The sequence below is a fragment of the Astyanax mexicanus genome, chromosome 15, assembly GCF_023375975.1.
Source record: "Astyanax mexicanus isolate ESR-SI-001 chromosome 15, AstMex3_surface, whole genome shotgun sequence".
Lineage (NCBI taxonomy): Eukaryota > Metazoa > Chordata > Actinopteri > Characiformes > Acestrorhamphidae > Astyanax > Astyanax mexicanus.
Genome location: NC_064422.1, coordinates 2,748,249 through 2,763,136, shown reverse-complemented (window position 1 = coordinate 2,763,136; position 14,888 = coordinate 2,748,249). Strand labels below are relative to the sequence as shown.

Genomic DNA, 14,888 nt, shown 5'->3' with positions numbered 1-14,888 from the left:
CTTCATCAAACCTTTGCAGGTATACAAGGTACTGCTGAATAACCAGGGGACTTGAATAACCTGAACACAGTGCATTGTGGATATTTCTGTTGTGTTCTGCAATATGAGGGAAAAATTATATTAAACTGTAAAACGCTATTAATTTGCAAATCACAAACAGAAACAGAAAAAATCATGGTCAATATTTCAGGCCCATTTTGAACAAGCTAAGCTATTGTAAACAAAAACAGACCTATGCAGACTTACCATGTGACGTCAGCGTTTTCATAAAACTGCGTCAACCCCCGTCCAAAATTGACATAAAACGCTATTTAATATGGAGAGCGGACCAAAACACAGACAAATACCTTTAAAGAGATCCTAATTCATGTGGACGGAGTCTTAGACTCTTCACACTTGTTGTAACAATCCGCAGCCATAAGATTCTCTAAGCAGCTTCCCAGCACACACAATACCATAACTACTAACCACAAACCAGAAGTAGTCTATAATGCCATTTAAGGGAAAAACATTTAAAGCTCACCTTCCGTCGTTTTTTCTTTCATTTTAAAATGTCTAGTTGTGGTCTCTAGTATGAATGAATGACATGTGAGCCGTTTTTGTAAAAAAAAAGTGCTCAGGTGTCTCTGTATAGCTCTTTTTTAATGGACTGTTTTAGGGGTGTGTCTAAAATGACCGGATTCCAGCTTTGCTCATGAATATTCATACATGCAAACAGCATGCAAATATCTCTCCTCTGATTGGCTAGGAGCACTGCGACGCCCCTCCACCGCTCTGCCGCTCACTGCCTCCCACCTCCTAACTGATGAGCGGTGATGTTGCGTCGCTTCAGCTCCGCCTCTGGGAGTTTCTCGAGCCAAGGTGGGCTGGTCTGTGAGTTTCTGCCTACGTAGGCAGAAAGATAATTCAAAATTCACCCGTTTTTCGGAGGGGGGGAGGGGGGATTTCTTTGCTTAGCTCCTGCAGACAATGGGGGCTGCAAAACAGTTTAATGTGCAGGTGTACACATTCAACTCGGAGAGACCTACTGTATTCCACAAAAAACAAGAAAAATCGGATTTTCGCGGAAGGTGACCTTTAAGGGAGCCACAGTTCATAATGTATTTAAAGTGGACATGAAACATTTCATTTTGTACAAGTTTTCTAAGGGATTAATCATAATGGAATTTATTTGGGGGGTAATTTTTTATATAAAATGTTTACACACTAAGTTATAATATATTTAGTGCGCCACCATTTTGCCCGTGCAGTACTGGTGACGTCACGAGGTTGGTTGGTTGAAGAGCCCAGGTACATAACTAGCAGAAAATAGCTTGTTGTTTGTGGAGATTATGGATGAAGAGGAAGCTGAACTAGGCTATCGTGGACCATTTGCTCAAAGATCTTTCCTGCAGAAACCTGAGCAGAAATTATCAGATGCTTTTCTGAGAGCGAGACGGTTTGGGGGTGTCTATTCTCTCTCTATGTGAAGTCCCTGCAGAAACCCTGCAGCCCGTCAACAGCTGGTTCTGCCATCCAGTAAACTAGCGTGTTTAAATACATTTATCTATTTAGCATGTAAAGTCCAGAGTTCATCAAGACTAAATGAAACGTACATGATTTAAGTGGACATTGAAACACCCAGGTGCTGTTTCTAGTTAGTGTTTGTTAGTTAGCAAGCGTTGGTAAGATGGTAAGATAGCTAGCTAAGTAGCTAACGCTAGCTTTGTTATCTTTAAATTGTCAGTTTATCTAGACTTTCGGTAACGGTACCTCTCGCTGCTCTGCTGGGTGAGCGCGTTGTTTGGCTCGTTCCGTGCGGCTACAGCTGCTGCTCTCATAGTAACGTTACCCTCAGTCGGACGGTCTGTACATCCCAGCTGTTCAGAGGAAGAATAAAAACGGAAGAACTTCAGCTTATTTGTCCGGCACTAATACTCCTGATTTAAGAACCCTCTCCTCCACATAGTCCTGGTCTAGAAAGTGCTCGCCACTAACCCCTAGCATTGCAGCTAACCGGAGGATTCTCGCGCTTCAGCGCCGCGAGCCACCGCTGAAGAACAGCGGTCTTCTTAAGAGGCGAGGTATGAAAGTGAAAGGGAAGCTTTCTCACTCTTCAGCCTATAAAATTACTACACCCAGTATTACTACACCCAGGGGCAATACAAAAGTACCCCCCCCCCCCCCCTTTGCAACAATTTTTGGTTTGGCTTTTATTATTTATTGAGGAGCTAAATTACTGTAGACTAATAGTTTATGTTAGTGAGGCGTTCGGGAACCAACCTCGTGACGTCACTTTCAGCGCTGGGGCAAGATGGCGCTGCGCTTACTTAAAAAATGACATTTAGATTGCTCATTATTTTAATTCCGTTTCACTGACAGCTGTTAAACTTATACAATTTGTTAGAGTGAAAATACATCTTGTGAATTATACTAAATACTTGAAGTGTTTCATGTCCCCTTTAAAGGACATTAATAGTCAAGGCCAGAAAGAACAAATTCTAAGATAATCAAAAATTTTGTTAAGAACCTTAAGGAAGATTTAGACTCTGAATCATAACAGTTAATCACACTATTATCCAATCTTTCTCTCATGATAGCCTAGGTAACAATGTGATGGCTATGCACCATCAGCATCAGATATCTAATTACCATGCTGATCGGCCAGGGCTGAAACTTCTTTAAATGACCTCAGCTGGTAAACTGTCTTCAGGCTCCATTTAGAATACACAACATTTCTGTTTCTTCAGCGCTGCGGCTCAGAACAGAGGAACTGGCCCGTCTGCCTTTAGCTAAGCTAGGAACAATGCATCTTCATCTTCATCACATTATATTTAAAACAAACAGTTGTGGTTTGAGCTAAATGCAGGGAAGCCATGGTCTGCTACACCAGTTTCATGGATATTCTACACTCACTCTACATTTTATTGAATATGCTTCATCCATATATATGGATATGCTTTGCCCATTTGGATATATGGGTATATTTCACATTCCTATTTTTGCATGGTATACTACATTACATTAATGACCATAGATACACCAGACACCTAATTTTGAGAAGTTTACAGTGAGAACAAAGTATACAAAAACAAAAGCTCAAATATCTGCCAACTCTTAAATGCTAACCAACCCAAGAGCCAGGCCTCTTGTTACTGCAAAAAATATGGGACTGAATTAACGGTATGTTTTTGTTGCTTAGTATTACAGCATCTGCTACATACCTCTGTCAGGATTTTGACCATATCATTTGATGAACACTGTTGTTTCAGACCTACTAAATATTTCTCTACCGTGTTGACATCATGTTTAGGGCAGAAATAAGTAAATGTTTAAGGAAACTTACCAGAAGTGTCCCACATATTGAGCTCGATGCGCCGCTTATCAATTTCGAAACTGGCCGTGTAGTTCTCAAATACCGTGGGCACGTAAGTCTGAAATGTGACAGTTCAGTAGAACAGGTGTGTTACAGGGTCAGGTGTGTAGCAGAGTCAGGTGTGGTGCAGAGTCAGGTGTGGTGCAGAGTCAGGTGTGGTGCAGAGTCAGGTGTGGTGCAGAGTCAGGTGTGTTGCAGGGTCAGGTGTGGTGCAGAGTCAGGTGTGTAACAGGGTCAGGTGTGTAACAGGGTCAGGTGTGTAACAGGGTCAGGTGTGTAACAGGGTCAGGTGTGTTGCAGGGTCAGGTGTGGTGCAGAGTCAGGTGTGTTGCAGGGTGAGGAGTGGTGCAGGGTCAGGTGTGGTGCAGGGTCAGGTGTGGTGCAGGGTCAGGTGTGGTGCAGGGTCAGGTGTGTTGCAGGGTCAGGTGTGTTGCAGGGTCAGGTGTATTGCATGGTTAGGTGTGACAAGGTCAGGTGTGTTGCAGGGTCAGGTGTGTTGCAGGGTGAGGAGTGGTGCAGGGTCAGGTGTGTAAAAGAGTCAGGTATGTTGCAGGGTCAGGTGTGTAACAGAATCAGGTGTGTATCAGGGTCAGGTGTGTAAAAGAGTCAGGTTTGTAACACAATCAGATGTGTTACAGGGTCAGGTGTGTAGCAGAGTCAGGTGTGTAACAGGGTCAGGTGTGTTGCAGGGTCAGGTGTGTTGCAGGGTCAGGTGTGTTGCAGGGTCAGGTGTGTTGCAGAGTCAGGTGTGTTGCAGAGTCAGGTGTGTAACAGGGTCAGGTGTATTGCATGGTTAGGTGTGACAAGGTCAGGTGTGTTGCAGGGTCAGGTGTGTTGCAGGGTGAGGAGTGGTGCAGGGTCAGGTGTGTAAAAGAATCAGGTATGTTGCAGGGTCAGGTTTGTAACACAATCAGGTGTGTTACAGGGTCAGGTGTGTAGCAGAGTCAGGTGTGTTGCAGGGTCAGGTGTGTTGCAGGGTCAGGTGTGTTGCAGGGTCAGGTGTGTTGCAGGGTCAGGTGTGGTGCAGAGTCAGGTGTTTAACAGGGCCAGGTGTGTAACAGAGTCAGGTGTATTGCATGGTTAGGTGTGACAAGGTCAGGTGTGTTGCAGGGTCAGGTGTGTTGCAGGGTGAGGAGTGGTGCAGGGTCAGGTGTGTAACAGGGTCAGGTGTGTTGCAGGGTCAGGTGTGTTGCAGGGTCAGGTATGTTGCAGGGTCAGGTGTGTTGCAGGGTCAGGTGTGTTGCAGGGTCAGGTGTGTTGCAGGGTCAGGTGTGTTGCAGGGTGAGGAGTGGTGCAGGGTCAGGTGTGTAAAAGAGTCAGGTATGTTGCAGGGTCAGGTGTGTAACAGAATCAGGTGTGTATCAGGGTCAGGTGTGTAAAAGAGTCAGGTTTGTAACACAATCAGGTGTGTTACAGGGTCAGGTGTGTAGCAGAGTCAGGTGTGTTGCAGGGTCAGGTGTGTTGCAGGGTCAGGTGTGTTGCAGGGTCAGGTGTGGTGCAGGGTCAGGTGTGGTGCAGGGTCAGGTGTGGTGCAGGGTCAGGTGTGGTGCAGGGTCAGGTGTGGTGCAGAGTCAGGTGTGGCGCAGAGTCAGGTGTTTAACAGGGTCAGGTGTGTAACAGAGTCAGGTGTATTGCATGGTTAGGTGTGACAAGGTCAGGTGTGTTGCAGGGTCAGGTGTGTTGCAGGGTGAGGAGTGGTGCAGGGTCAGGTGTGTAACAGGGTCAGGTGTGTTGCAGGGTCAGGTGTGTTGCAGGGTCAGGTGTGTTGCAGGGTCAGGTGTGTTGCAGGGTCAGGTGTGTTGCAGGGTCAGGTGTGGTGCAGAGTCAGGTGTTTAACAGGGTCAGGTGTGTAACAGAGTCAGGTGTATTGCATGGTTAGGTGTGACAAGGTCAGGTGTGTTGCAGGGTCAGGTGTGTTGCAGGGTGAGGAGTGTTGCAGGGTCAGGTGTGTTGCAGGGTCAGGTGTGTTGCAGGGTCAGGTGTGTTGCAGGGTCAGGTGTGTTGCAGGGTCAGGTGTGGTGAGAAGTGGTGCAGGGTGAGGAGTGGTGCAGGGTTAGGTGTGTAACAGGGTCAGTGCGTTAGAGAGTCAGTGAGTAAGGTTGGTGTGTTACAGAGTCAGGTGTGGTGCAGTATCAGGAGTAGTGCCGGGTGAGGTGTGTTGAAAGGTCAGGTGTGGTGCGGGCTCAGGTGTATTGCAGGGTCAGGTGTGGTGCAGGATCAGGTGTGATGCAGAGTCATGAGTGGTGAAGGGTAAGGTGTGGTGCAGGGTCAGTAGTGGTGCAGGGTCAGTAGTGGTGCAGGGTTAGGTGTGACAGGGTCAGGTGTGTTTGAGGGTCAGATGGGGTGCAGGGTCAGGTGTGGTGCAGGGTCAGGAGTTGTGCAGGGTCAGGAGTTGTGCAGGGTCAGGTGTGTAACAGAGTCAGATGTGTAACAGGGTCAGTGTATTACAAGGTCGCTGTGTTACAGGGTAAGGTGTGGTGCAGGATCAGGAGTGGTGCCGGGTCAGATTTGGTGCAGGGTCAGGTGTGGTGTAGAGTCAGGAGTGGTGCAGGGTGAGGAGAGGTGCAGGGTTAGGTTTGGTGCAGGTGTGGTTGGTGGTCAAGTGTGGTGTGGGGTCAGGAGTGGTGTGGAGTCAGAAGTGGTGCAGGGTCAGGTGTGGTGTGGGGTCAGGTGTGGTGCGGAGTCAGGTGTAGTGCAAGGTCTGGTGTGGGGTCAGGAGTGGTGCAAGGTCAGGTGTGTAACAGGGTCAGGTCTGTAACAGGGCCAGGTGTGTTACAGGGTCAGGTGTGATGCAGGATCAGGAGAGGTGCCGGGTTAGGTTTGGTGCAGGTGCGGTTGGTGGTCAAGTGTGGTGTGGGGTCAGGAGTGGTGTGGAGTCAGAAGTGGTGCAGGGTCAGGTGTGGTGCGGAGTCAGGTGTAGTGCAAGGTCAGGTGTGGTGTGGGGTCAGGTGTGGTGTGGGGTCAGGTGTGGTGCAAGGTCTGGTGCAGGGTCAGGTGTTTTGTAGGGTCAGGTTTGGTGCAGGGTTGTGTGGTACGGTGTCAGGAATGGTGCGGAGTCAGGAGTGATGCGGAATCAGGTGTGTTACAGAGTCAGGTGTGTAACAGGTTCAGGTGTGTTGCAGGGTCAGGTCTGTTGAAGGATTAGGTGTGGTGCAGGGTCAGGTGTGTTGCAGGGTCAGGAGTGGTGCAGAGTCAGGTGAGTAACAAAGTCAGGTATGTAACAGGATCAGGTGTGTAACAGGGTCAGTGCGTTACAGAGTCAGTGTGTTACAAGGTTGTCATGTTAAAATGTTGGTGTGTAACAGGGTCAGGAGTGGTGCAGGGTCAGGTGTGGTGCAGGTTCAGGAGTGGTGCAAGGTCTTGTGTGGTGTGGGGTCAGGAGTGGTGCAGGGCCAGAAGTGGTGCAGGGTCAGGTATGTAACAGAGTCAGGTGTGGTGCAAGGTCAGGTGTGGTGCAGTTTCAGGAGTGGTGTAGGCCCAGGAGTGGTGCAGGGTCAGATGTGGTGCAAGGTCTGGTGCAAGGTCTAAATATTAAATATGAATATTTTTCCCCCAGAAAGATCCTGCCTCAAGGCCCACAGGTAAACATGCTGGTGTTCCTTGCTCGGAATTTGTTTGACAGTTACATAAAAAATACTTTTATAGCAGGAGCTATGGCCTGCTGAGCCATCTTTGTCTCTCTGATAAATGCTTTGCACACTCCTGGCATTCTCTCAATGAGCTTCAAGAGTTAGTCACCTGAAATAGTTTTATAACAGTCTTGAAGGAGTTCCCAGAGGTGTCTAGCACTTGTTGGCCCCTTTGCCTTCACTCTGTGGTCCAGCTCACCCCAAACCATCTTGATTGGGTTCAGGTCCGGTGACTGTGGAGGCCAGGTTATCTGCTGCAGCACTCCATCACTCTACTTCTTGGTCAAATAGCCCTTACACAGCCTGGAGGTGTGTTTGGGGTCATTTTCCTGTTGATAAATAAATGATCGTACAACTAAACGCAAGCCAGATGGGATGGCATGTCGCTGCAGAATGCTGTGGTAGCCATGCTGCTTCAGTGTGCCTTCAATTTTTAAAAAAAAATCCCAGTGTCACCAGCAAAACACCCCCACACCATCACAGCTCCTCCTTCATGCTGTGGGAACCAGGCATGTGGAATCCATCCGTTCTCCTGTTCTGCGTCTCACAAAGACAAGGGGGTTGGAACCAAAGATCTCAAATTTGGACTCATCAGACCAAAGCAAAGATTCCCACTGTTCTAATGTCCATTCCTTGTGTTTCTTGGCCCAAAAAAATCTCTTCTGCTTGTTGCCTTTCCTTAGCAGTGGTTTCCTAGTAGCTATCTGACCATGAAGGCCTGCCTGATTTGCGCAGGGTCTGCTGCAAGAACTCTGTGTGGCATTCAACTGGTCTCTGAACTGAGCTGTTGTTAACTTGCGATTTCTGAGGCTGGTGACTTGGTTGAACTTGTCCTGAGAAGCAGAGGTGACTCTTGTTCTTCCTTTCCTGGGTTAGTTCTCATGTGTGCCAGTTTTGTTGTAGCGCTTGATGGTTTTTGCGATTCCACTTGGGCACTGACTGACCTTCATTTCTGAAAGTAATGATGGCCACTCTTTTTTCTTTAGTTAGCTGATTGGTTCTTGCCATAATATGAATTTTAAAAGTGGTACAATAGGGCTGACGGCTGTGTAGTAACCTGACTTCTGCACAACACAACTGATGGTCCCAACCTCATTGATAAAGCAAGAAATTCCACTAATTAACCCTGATAATGCACACCTGAAAACCATTACCTCTTAAACCTGATTGAGAAAATGCCAAGGGTGTGGAAAGTAATCAGGGCAAAGGGTGGCTATTTTCAAGAAACTATAATATTAAACAAGTTTTCAGTTATTTCCCCTTTTTGTGTTAAGTACACAATGTGTTCATTTATAGTTTTGTTGCCTTCAGTGAGAATCTACAATAAATACAGTACAGTATTATAGTCATGAAAATAAAGAAAATGCGTTGAATGAGAAGGTGTGTCCAAACTTTTGGCCTGTACTGTATATGATCAGAGAATAGAATCTGCAAATGCCTTTGTGTTATGTCAGGAGTTAAAAAAATATATAAATGTTACTTTAATCTATTTGTTGTTTGTTTATTTTTTATAAAGGTATTTTTAATATTTAGTGCCATTTTCAAGGTGGTTGTACTTTTTTTTTATGATATAATATTTTTATATTGGAAGCCCAATGTCTGTTAGCCCAATGTCTGTCAAATAGTATTATTATGCTAGTATATTATTACTGTGGCATATTATGTTAATGCTCATTTGGGAGCTCAGAAGCATTTTCTATTGAGGTGCTTTGAAATTACAATATTATCGTTTATCGCAATAATTTCTGGGAAAATATATCGTCCTGAAACTTTTGTTGCAGGGTCAGGTGTGTTACAGGGTCAGGTGTGTTACAGGGTCAGGTGTGTTACAGGGTCAGGTGTGGTGCAGGGTCAGGTGTGTTACAGGGTCAGGTGTGTTACAGGGTCAGGTGTGTTACAGGGTCAGGTGTGGTGCAGGGTCAGGTGTGTTACAGGGTCAGGTGTAGTGCAGGGTCAGATGTGGTGCAGGGTCAGGTGTGTTACAGGGTCAGGTGTGGTGCAGGGTCAGGTGTGTTACAGGGTCAGGTGTAGTGCAGGGTCAGGTGTGGTGCAGGGTCAGGTGTGGTGCAGGGTCAGGTGTGGTGCAGGGTCAGGTGTGGTGCAGGGTGTTGCAGGGTCAGGTGTGGTGCAGGGTCAGGTGTAGTGCAGGGTCAGGTGTAGTGCAGGGTCAGGTGTGTTACAGGGTCAGGTGTGGTGCAGGGTCAGGTGTGTTACAGGGTCAGGTGTGGTGCAGGGTCAGGTGTGGTGCAGGGTCAGGTGTGGTGCAGGGTCAGGTGTGGTGCAGGGTGTTGCAGGGTCAGGTGTGTTATAGGGTCAGGTGTGTTATAGGGTCAGGTGTGTTACAGGGTCAGGTGTGGTGCAGGGTCAGGTGTGGTGCAGGGTCAGGTGTGTTGCAGGGTCAGGTGTGTTGCAGGGTCAGGTGTGGTGCAGGGTCAGGTGTGTTGCAGGGTCAGGTGTGTTGCAGGGTCAGGTGTGGTGCAGGGTCAGGTGTGTTGCAGGGTCAGGTGTGGTGCAGGGTCAGGTGTGTTGCAGGGTCAGGTGTGGTGCAGGGTCAGGTGTGTTGCAGGGTCAGGTGTGGTGCAGGGTCAGGTGTGTTGCAGGGTCAGGTGTGTTGCAGGGTCAGGTGTGGTGCAGGGTCAGGTGTGTTGCAGGGTCAGGTGTGGTGCAGGGTCAGGTGTGGTGCAGGGTCAGGTGTGGTGCAGGTCTGCAAAGTGTGTCAGGTGGTATAAAGATACATCATCTCTACTGACAAATAGAATTAGCTACTAATATTTTGTAATTTACCTACTTTGTAAAGTTTCCCAAATTAAAACTAGAAATGCTATCACTGCATCACATTTTAAAATCTGTTTAAATTAAAATTAATCAAATTCCCCAGACCCACCTCTGGATAAGAGTCCTTAGCGAACACATGCAGTAAGGCGGTTTTCCCACACTGCGTGTCGCCCACCACAACAATCTTGCAACGGCCAACTTTGCCCTCCATGGATCCTGATCTCTTCACACCCAGGAGGCGCTAGAGATCCGCTTTTCCGCCCAAACCCTGCTATTTGGCACTACAGGAGAAAACGCTCATCAGATCCGGTTTCTTTAAAACGCCTTATTATCGGATTCAATTGTTTCTGCTCCGCTCATATCGTTTCCACACGCGCTCCTGAAGCGACTCTCCGTCTCAGCTGCGACTCCTCCACCGCGCTGAGCAAAGACCCGCCCAATGTCTCCCCCAAGCCACGCCCAATACAAACTGCATCCCAATGAACGTGGCGCTCCTTTTGAATATTCATACATTTTAGTGAGCGCAGAAAGGCTCAGCTCCTCGTGATGAATATTCACCTCCGTTCATTTACGAGTTTTTATCACATGGTTTGTTTCTCAGTCCGGTATGGTTTTATACAAATGAAGGCGGGCGCCACTGGTTCAAATTAAAAGCTGGGTTTGACTGACATCTAGCGGCTGCAGTTATATCGGCAGTCTCGTTATCGTTTGGTATGTTGGTTAAAGAGAGAGAGAGAGAGAGAGAGAGAGAGAGAGAGAGAGAGAGAGAGAGAGAGAGAGAGAGAGAGAGAGAGAGAGAGAGAGTGCTGCTGACTGGTGGAATTGCTGCCTAAATGCAAGTTGTTTTACCTTAAGTTTAAAGGAAGTTAGTCTTTTGGTTCAAAGCGTGTGCCTATTGATTACTAATACAGCAGAGCTGAAAGTGAAATTCTGTGCTGAGACTAAATGATCCACCTAGAAATATTTCTGCTGCGCATATCAACATATAAATAGCCTGCCACTATTACGGTAGGCTCAAGTGCACCCTATTAAGCAATAAAGCAATGTATTATTTTTGAGTGGTTAAACTTGCTCTGAACCAGGCTTAAGTTAAACCTGTGAAGGGTGGAATTGGCAATAACCACACTTTCACACTCTTATTCTTAATTGTTTTATACATTATATGTATTATTTTACTGTCCATTTAATAATTTAGCTTTATGATTTTTGCTCTCCTTTTAACTGACACGAGGTTTTGGAGGTTGTTTGTACTTTTTCAGGAATCAGGAAGGTCAGAGTGTTTGCATCATCAATGAGAGCTGTGAGGAGTACGTGACCCTGAGTGGCTGACAAGCTTCACTGCTGTTCTGGGACAAGAGTATATGTACTAGAAGACAACAAGCTCTCTAAGTGAAGTGCTGGGAACTTCTCCTCAGATATCCAGTCATGCCTGTTCTACACGGTGTAAAGTCCTACACAGGCCAGAAGATCTTTCCATCCACTCTTTTCCTCTGTTTCTTCTTCTGAGAGCTTAGATCGACCCGACCCAGCCCGTGCACGTTCTGCCCGAGCCCGACCAAACCCGAACCATAAACTGTCTGTTTTTGGGCTGATTGAATGATCGAAATATAATCAGAATTATGTTAATTAACACTGTAACATAGAAGCATAGAACTTTTATTTAATTAACCTGATTTTAAGAACAGCTACACACAGTGCTGCAAGTCAAACGCGGAGGCGTTCACGTGCGCCCAGAGCTACGTGATTACATTTTTCATTTTTATTATAGTTTAATTTTATTTTGTTTTACTTTTTTCTGTTCAGTAAGTTTTAATTTGTTTTTAGGGTGGGCTTGCTAGTTTTTATTAGTTTTCACACATTTCATCAGAGAGATCAATCTAATAAACGTGAGAGAGAAAGAGAGAGAGAGAGAGAGAGAGAGAGAGAGAGAGAGAGAAAGAGAGATTTCTGGTATGAGCTACTCACTTATATTGTAATCCCATACATAGTTCTGCACTTTCAGTGTTTTTTGTCGTATTTTGCGGCTAGCGCGAGCGCTTTACACACCACGAGGTGCCGCGCGCTCGGCACAACACCGCCCGCTGTACAACTCCGCTGTACAACAGTGCTTATAAATAAATTAAACACGAAAATGAGGGTATTCTATCAGTAATTTCAGTTCGTTTTAGTTAGTTTTATAAACACAAAATACAGTTCGAGGTAGTTTTTTCCTTTTAATACCGTTTTTATTAGATTCAGTTAACACAAATGTTTTTTCACTTTCAGTTTTCGGTATTTCGTTCGCTTTAGTGAACAATAATAATTGGTTACTTAGTGATTATCACACCAGAGCTTTATATAAAATAAAAATAGGAGCCCGATTTCGGGTCGGTCCTCAGGTCAGGTCGGGTTCGGGCAGAGAATCTAAGCTCTAAAAGAGAAAGCAGCAGCACCACAAAAACCGGAGCAGCTAAAAAGAGCTTAACGTCCTTAAATCGGAACTTGGCCTGTCCACGGCAATCACTGAATTAATTAGAGCACGCAAATCCTCACAATTGTGCCTCACTTCACCACACCAAACCACTTAAACCACAGGCACAGCGGCCAGAAGCTTAAGTTCACAGGAAAAGGGAGGGGTTAACCAGGGCAAAGCGAAGTTAAAACAAAAAAAAGCGGCTAAAGTAACGTGCAGTAACGGGGTGTCGGAAATGGTTACTCCCAACACTGCTCGTTACTGAAAAAAGTAACAGCGATAATAACGCCGTATATTTCTTAACAGTTCCTAACAAGCAAGCTCATACCTGTCAAGTTTTAGATTTAAAAATAAGGGATATTTTCCTACGTCCGATTAAAGCCGTCCCACCAGCCCAACGAAGGTTCAGTATCCCTTACATTTTAAGACAGGTTTACAAGAAATCTAAGATAACCACATGTGAACCATTTACAGACTACAATTAGATTATCAGAATCTGATAGGCCTACCTTTGTTGACACTGAAATTTTGTGGACATTCCTACATATGTCATTCTTTTAATACAGCCAAATTAATAACCCTTTTCTAGATATTTAAAAAAGTTAAGATTTCATGTCTTTTTTGGCATAAATGCATATATGTTTTATTTATTTAATGGATTTAAAATTGAACAAAGGGTGCACAAATTCTGCAAATTGACTGTTGGTGACCTAAAAATAGTATCATGAGCTTTTACTAAAAGGACATGGACCAGATATATTCCATCAGTAAAAATTAGTTCTAATGGGGTCTACATAATTAATACTTTTTAATTAATAATTCTTTCTGATAATTTCAGTTAATTTCGGTTTTAATTTTTAAAAGGTTTAATCTGTGTGTTTTTATTCGGAGACGAGTATTTTTAAGCAGCTATCAGAAAAATCTCCTCAGTTTACAGGATTAGCCTACCCTTACCTTTCTTTTAGAAGTATATCCATGTTTTAACATCAGCTGCTCCGACTAGCTGCCTGAACTCACAGCGGGGGGCGGGGCGTCTTCCCCACACTGACCCTCATTTGCGCTCCGCAAAACCAGCAAGCTGATTGGCTGTTTCTCCTGAAAGGCGGGACTTTCTCCTTGAACCGGTACCACGATTGGTTAAGAGACACAGAGCGGTCAGTGCCCTGTCTCCTCAATAATACAATTTTTAAAATTTTATTATAATACGGGAAATTTACGGGAAAATACTAATACGGGAGGACGGCGGGAAAGAGGAGTAAAATACGGTAGTTTCCCGGCTAAAACGGGAGACTTGACAGGTATGCAAGCTGTGGATGAGGCTATGATCAACATGATCATCAAAGACTGTCAGCCCATCTCCATGGTTGAAAATGAGGGATTCAGGGAGCTCATGAACCTTATTTTACCCTCATATGTGCTGCCAAGCAGGAAGGTATTTATTATATATTCATATATATTTATTATTATATATTATTATATATTATATTATTCTTACATTTTATTGTATGTGTGTGTGTGTGTGTATGATTTTTTTTGTAGGCCATCAAGGACTTGGTGAGCCAGAAATATGAGGAGGAAAAAGAGAAGACTAAAAAAGACCTCCAGAGCACCATTGCTGTTAGTTTAACAGCCGATATGTAGGCATATCTTGCTGTTAGTTGCCACTATGTAGACCAAGAAAGCCATGAACTCCGTTCAACAGTTTTGGGAGTGCAGCACTTTCCTCAGCAACACACTGCAGAAAACCTAGCCACCATTAAAAGGACCCTCATGGAGGAATGGGGCATAGTAGAGAAGGTCAGGTGTCTTGTCACTGATGCAGCAGCAAACATGATTTTATGTGCTTGAATTCTGCAAGTACGCCAAACTATCTGTATTGCCCATTCCATGAACTTAATTGTAAGAAAGTCATGTGATCAACACTAACAGAAATACGTAACAAAACACGGCAAATTGTGACATACTTTCGTTCAAGCACCACGGCCAAAGAAAAGCTTACTCAAATGCAACAACAGCTGGGAACACCGTTTCACAAATTATTAAATGAGGTGCCGACACGATGGAACAGCACCTACCACATGCTGGAAAGAATGAATGAGCAGAAGGAGGCAGTCTGGGTGTCACTGGCATCATTAAAAACTAACTCCACTGACTCCTGAAGAATTTGAAATAATTGAAGAGATGCTCAGGGTGCTTGCTCATTTTTACCAAGCTACAACAGAACTCTCAGTAGAAAAAAAATCTCTGGGTCAAAGGTTATACCACTGATGAAAATGCTTCATATTGAGCTTCAACATCAGAAGAAGAACCTAACACTTCACATGGATCAGATCCCAGTTCAGGTATAAACACATTTTTGTTTATTTGTATATTTTTGTAGCAGTTTGGCAGGTATAATAAACAACTTTTTTATTAAAGATTTATTTCTGTATTGTTTTTAGGGCACACCTCTTGATATGGAGGTTGAGGGGAACAAGAAGACTACAGCAGATTCCATAATTGAGGTCCAACACTACTTGGCTGAAAGTAACACAACCAGCACAAGATCCATTACAATATTGGAAAGATAACCACAAGACATATCCAAATCTTTATCTACTTGCATTGCGATATTTATGCACACCATCTTCATCCGTACCTTGTGAAAGAGTTTTTTCTAAGGCAGGAGAACTTGTGT

General features: G+C 45.0%; 1 protein-coding gene and 2 long non-coding RNA genes across 8 annotated transcripts in view; 2 read left to right on the top strand and 1 right to left on the bottom strand.

Annotated features, from left to right (window-relative positions):
- The window catches only part of LOC103022107 (rho-related GTP-binding protein RhoN), a 69,190-nt gene extending 58,971 nt beyond the window's left edge, over window positions 1-10,219 (bottom strand). The window contains exons 1-2 of the mRNA XM_049464763.1: window positions 9,869-10,219; window positions 3,326-3,413 (exon numbers count right to left, since the gene is read on the bottom strand). Coding sequence (XP_049320720.1) covers window positions 3,326-3,413; window positions 9,869-9,970 — 190 coding nt within the window. The 5' untranslated portion in view covers window positions 9,971-10,219. The remainder of the gene's footprint in view (window positions 1-3,325; window positions 3,414-9,868) is intronic.
- On the top strand, window positions 3,505-5,795 carry LOC125781245 (uncharacterized). 6 transcript variants are annotated; one of them, XR_007424459.1, is made up of 6 exons: window positions 3,895-3,965; window positions 4,253-4,337; window positions 4,372-4,422; window positions 4,710-4,794; window positions 5,065-5,166; window positions 5,762-5,795. It is a non-coding gene; the product is annotated as an uncharacterized LOC125781245 (long non-coding RNA). The 6 variants fall into 6 exon arrangements; XR_007424458.1 differs by having other exon boundaries at window positions 5,065-5,183; XR_007424457.1 differs by lacking the exons at window positions 4,710-4,794; window positions 5,762-5,795 and adding exons at window positions 3,505-3,593; window positions 4,948-5,064 and having other exon boundaries at window positions 3,915-3,965; window positions 4,253-4,388; window positions 5,116-5,197.
- Window positions 8,701-9,389, top strand: LOC125781247 (uncharacterized). Its single transcript, XR_007424462.1, has 4 exons — window positions 8,701-8,788; window positions 8,823-8,924; window positions 9,173-9,223; window positions 9,319-9,389. It is a non-coding gene; the product is annotated as an uncharacterized LOC125781247 (long non-coding RNA).
- Window positions 10,220-14,888: the final 4,669 nt, after the last annotated feature.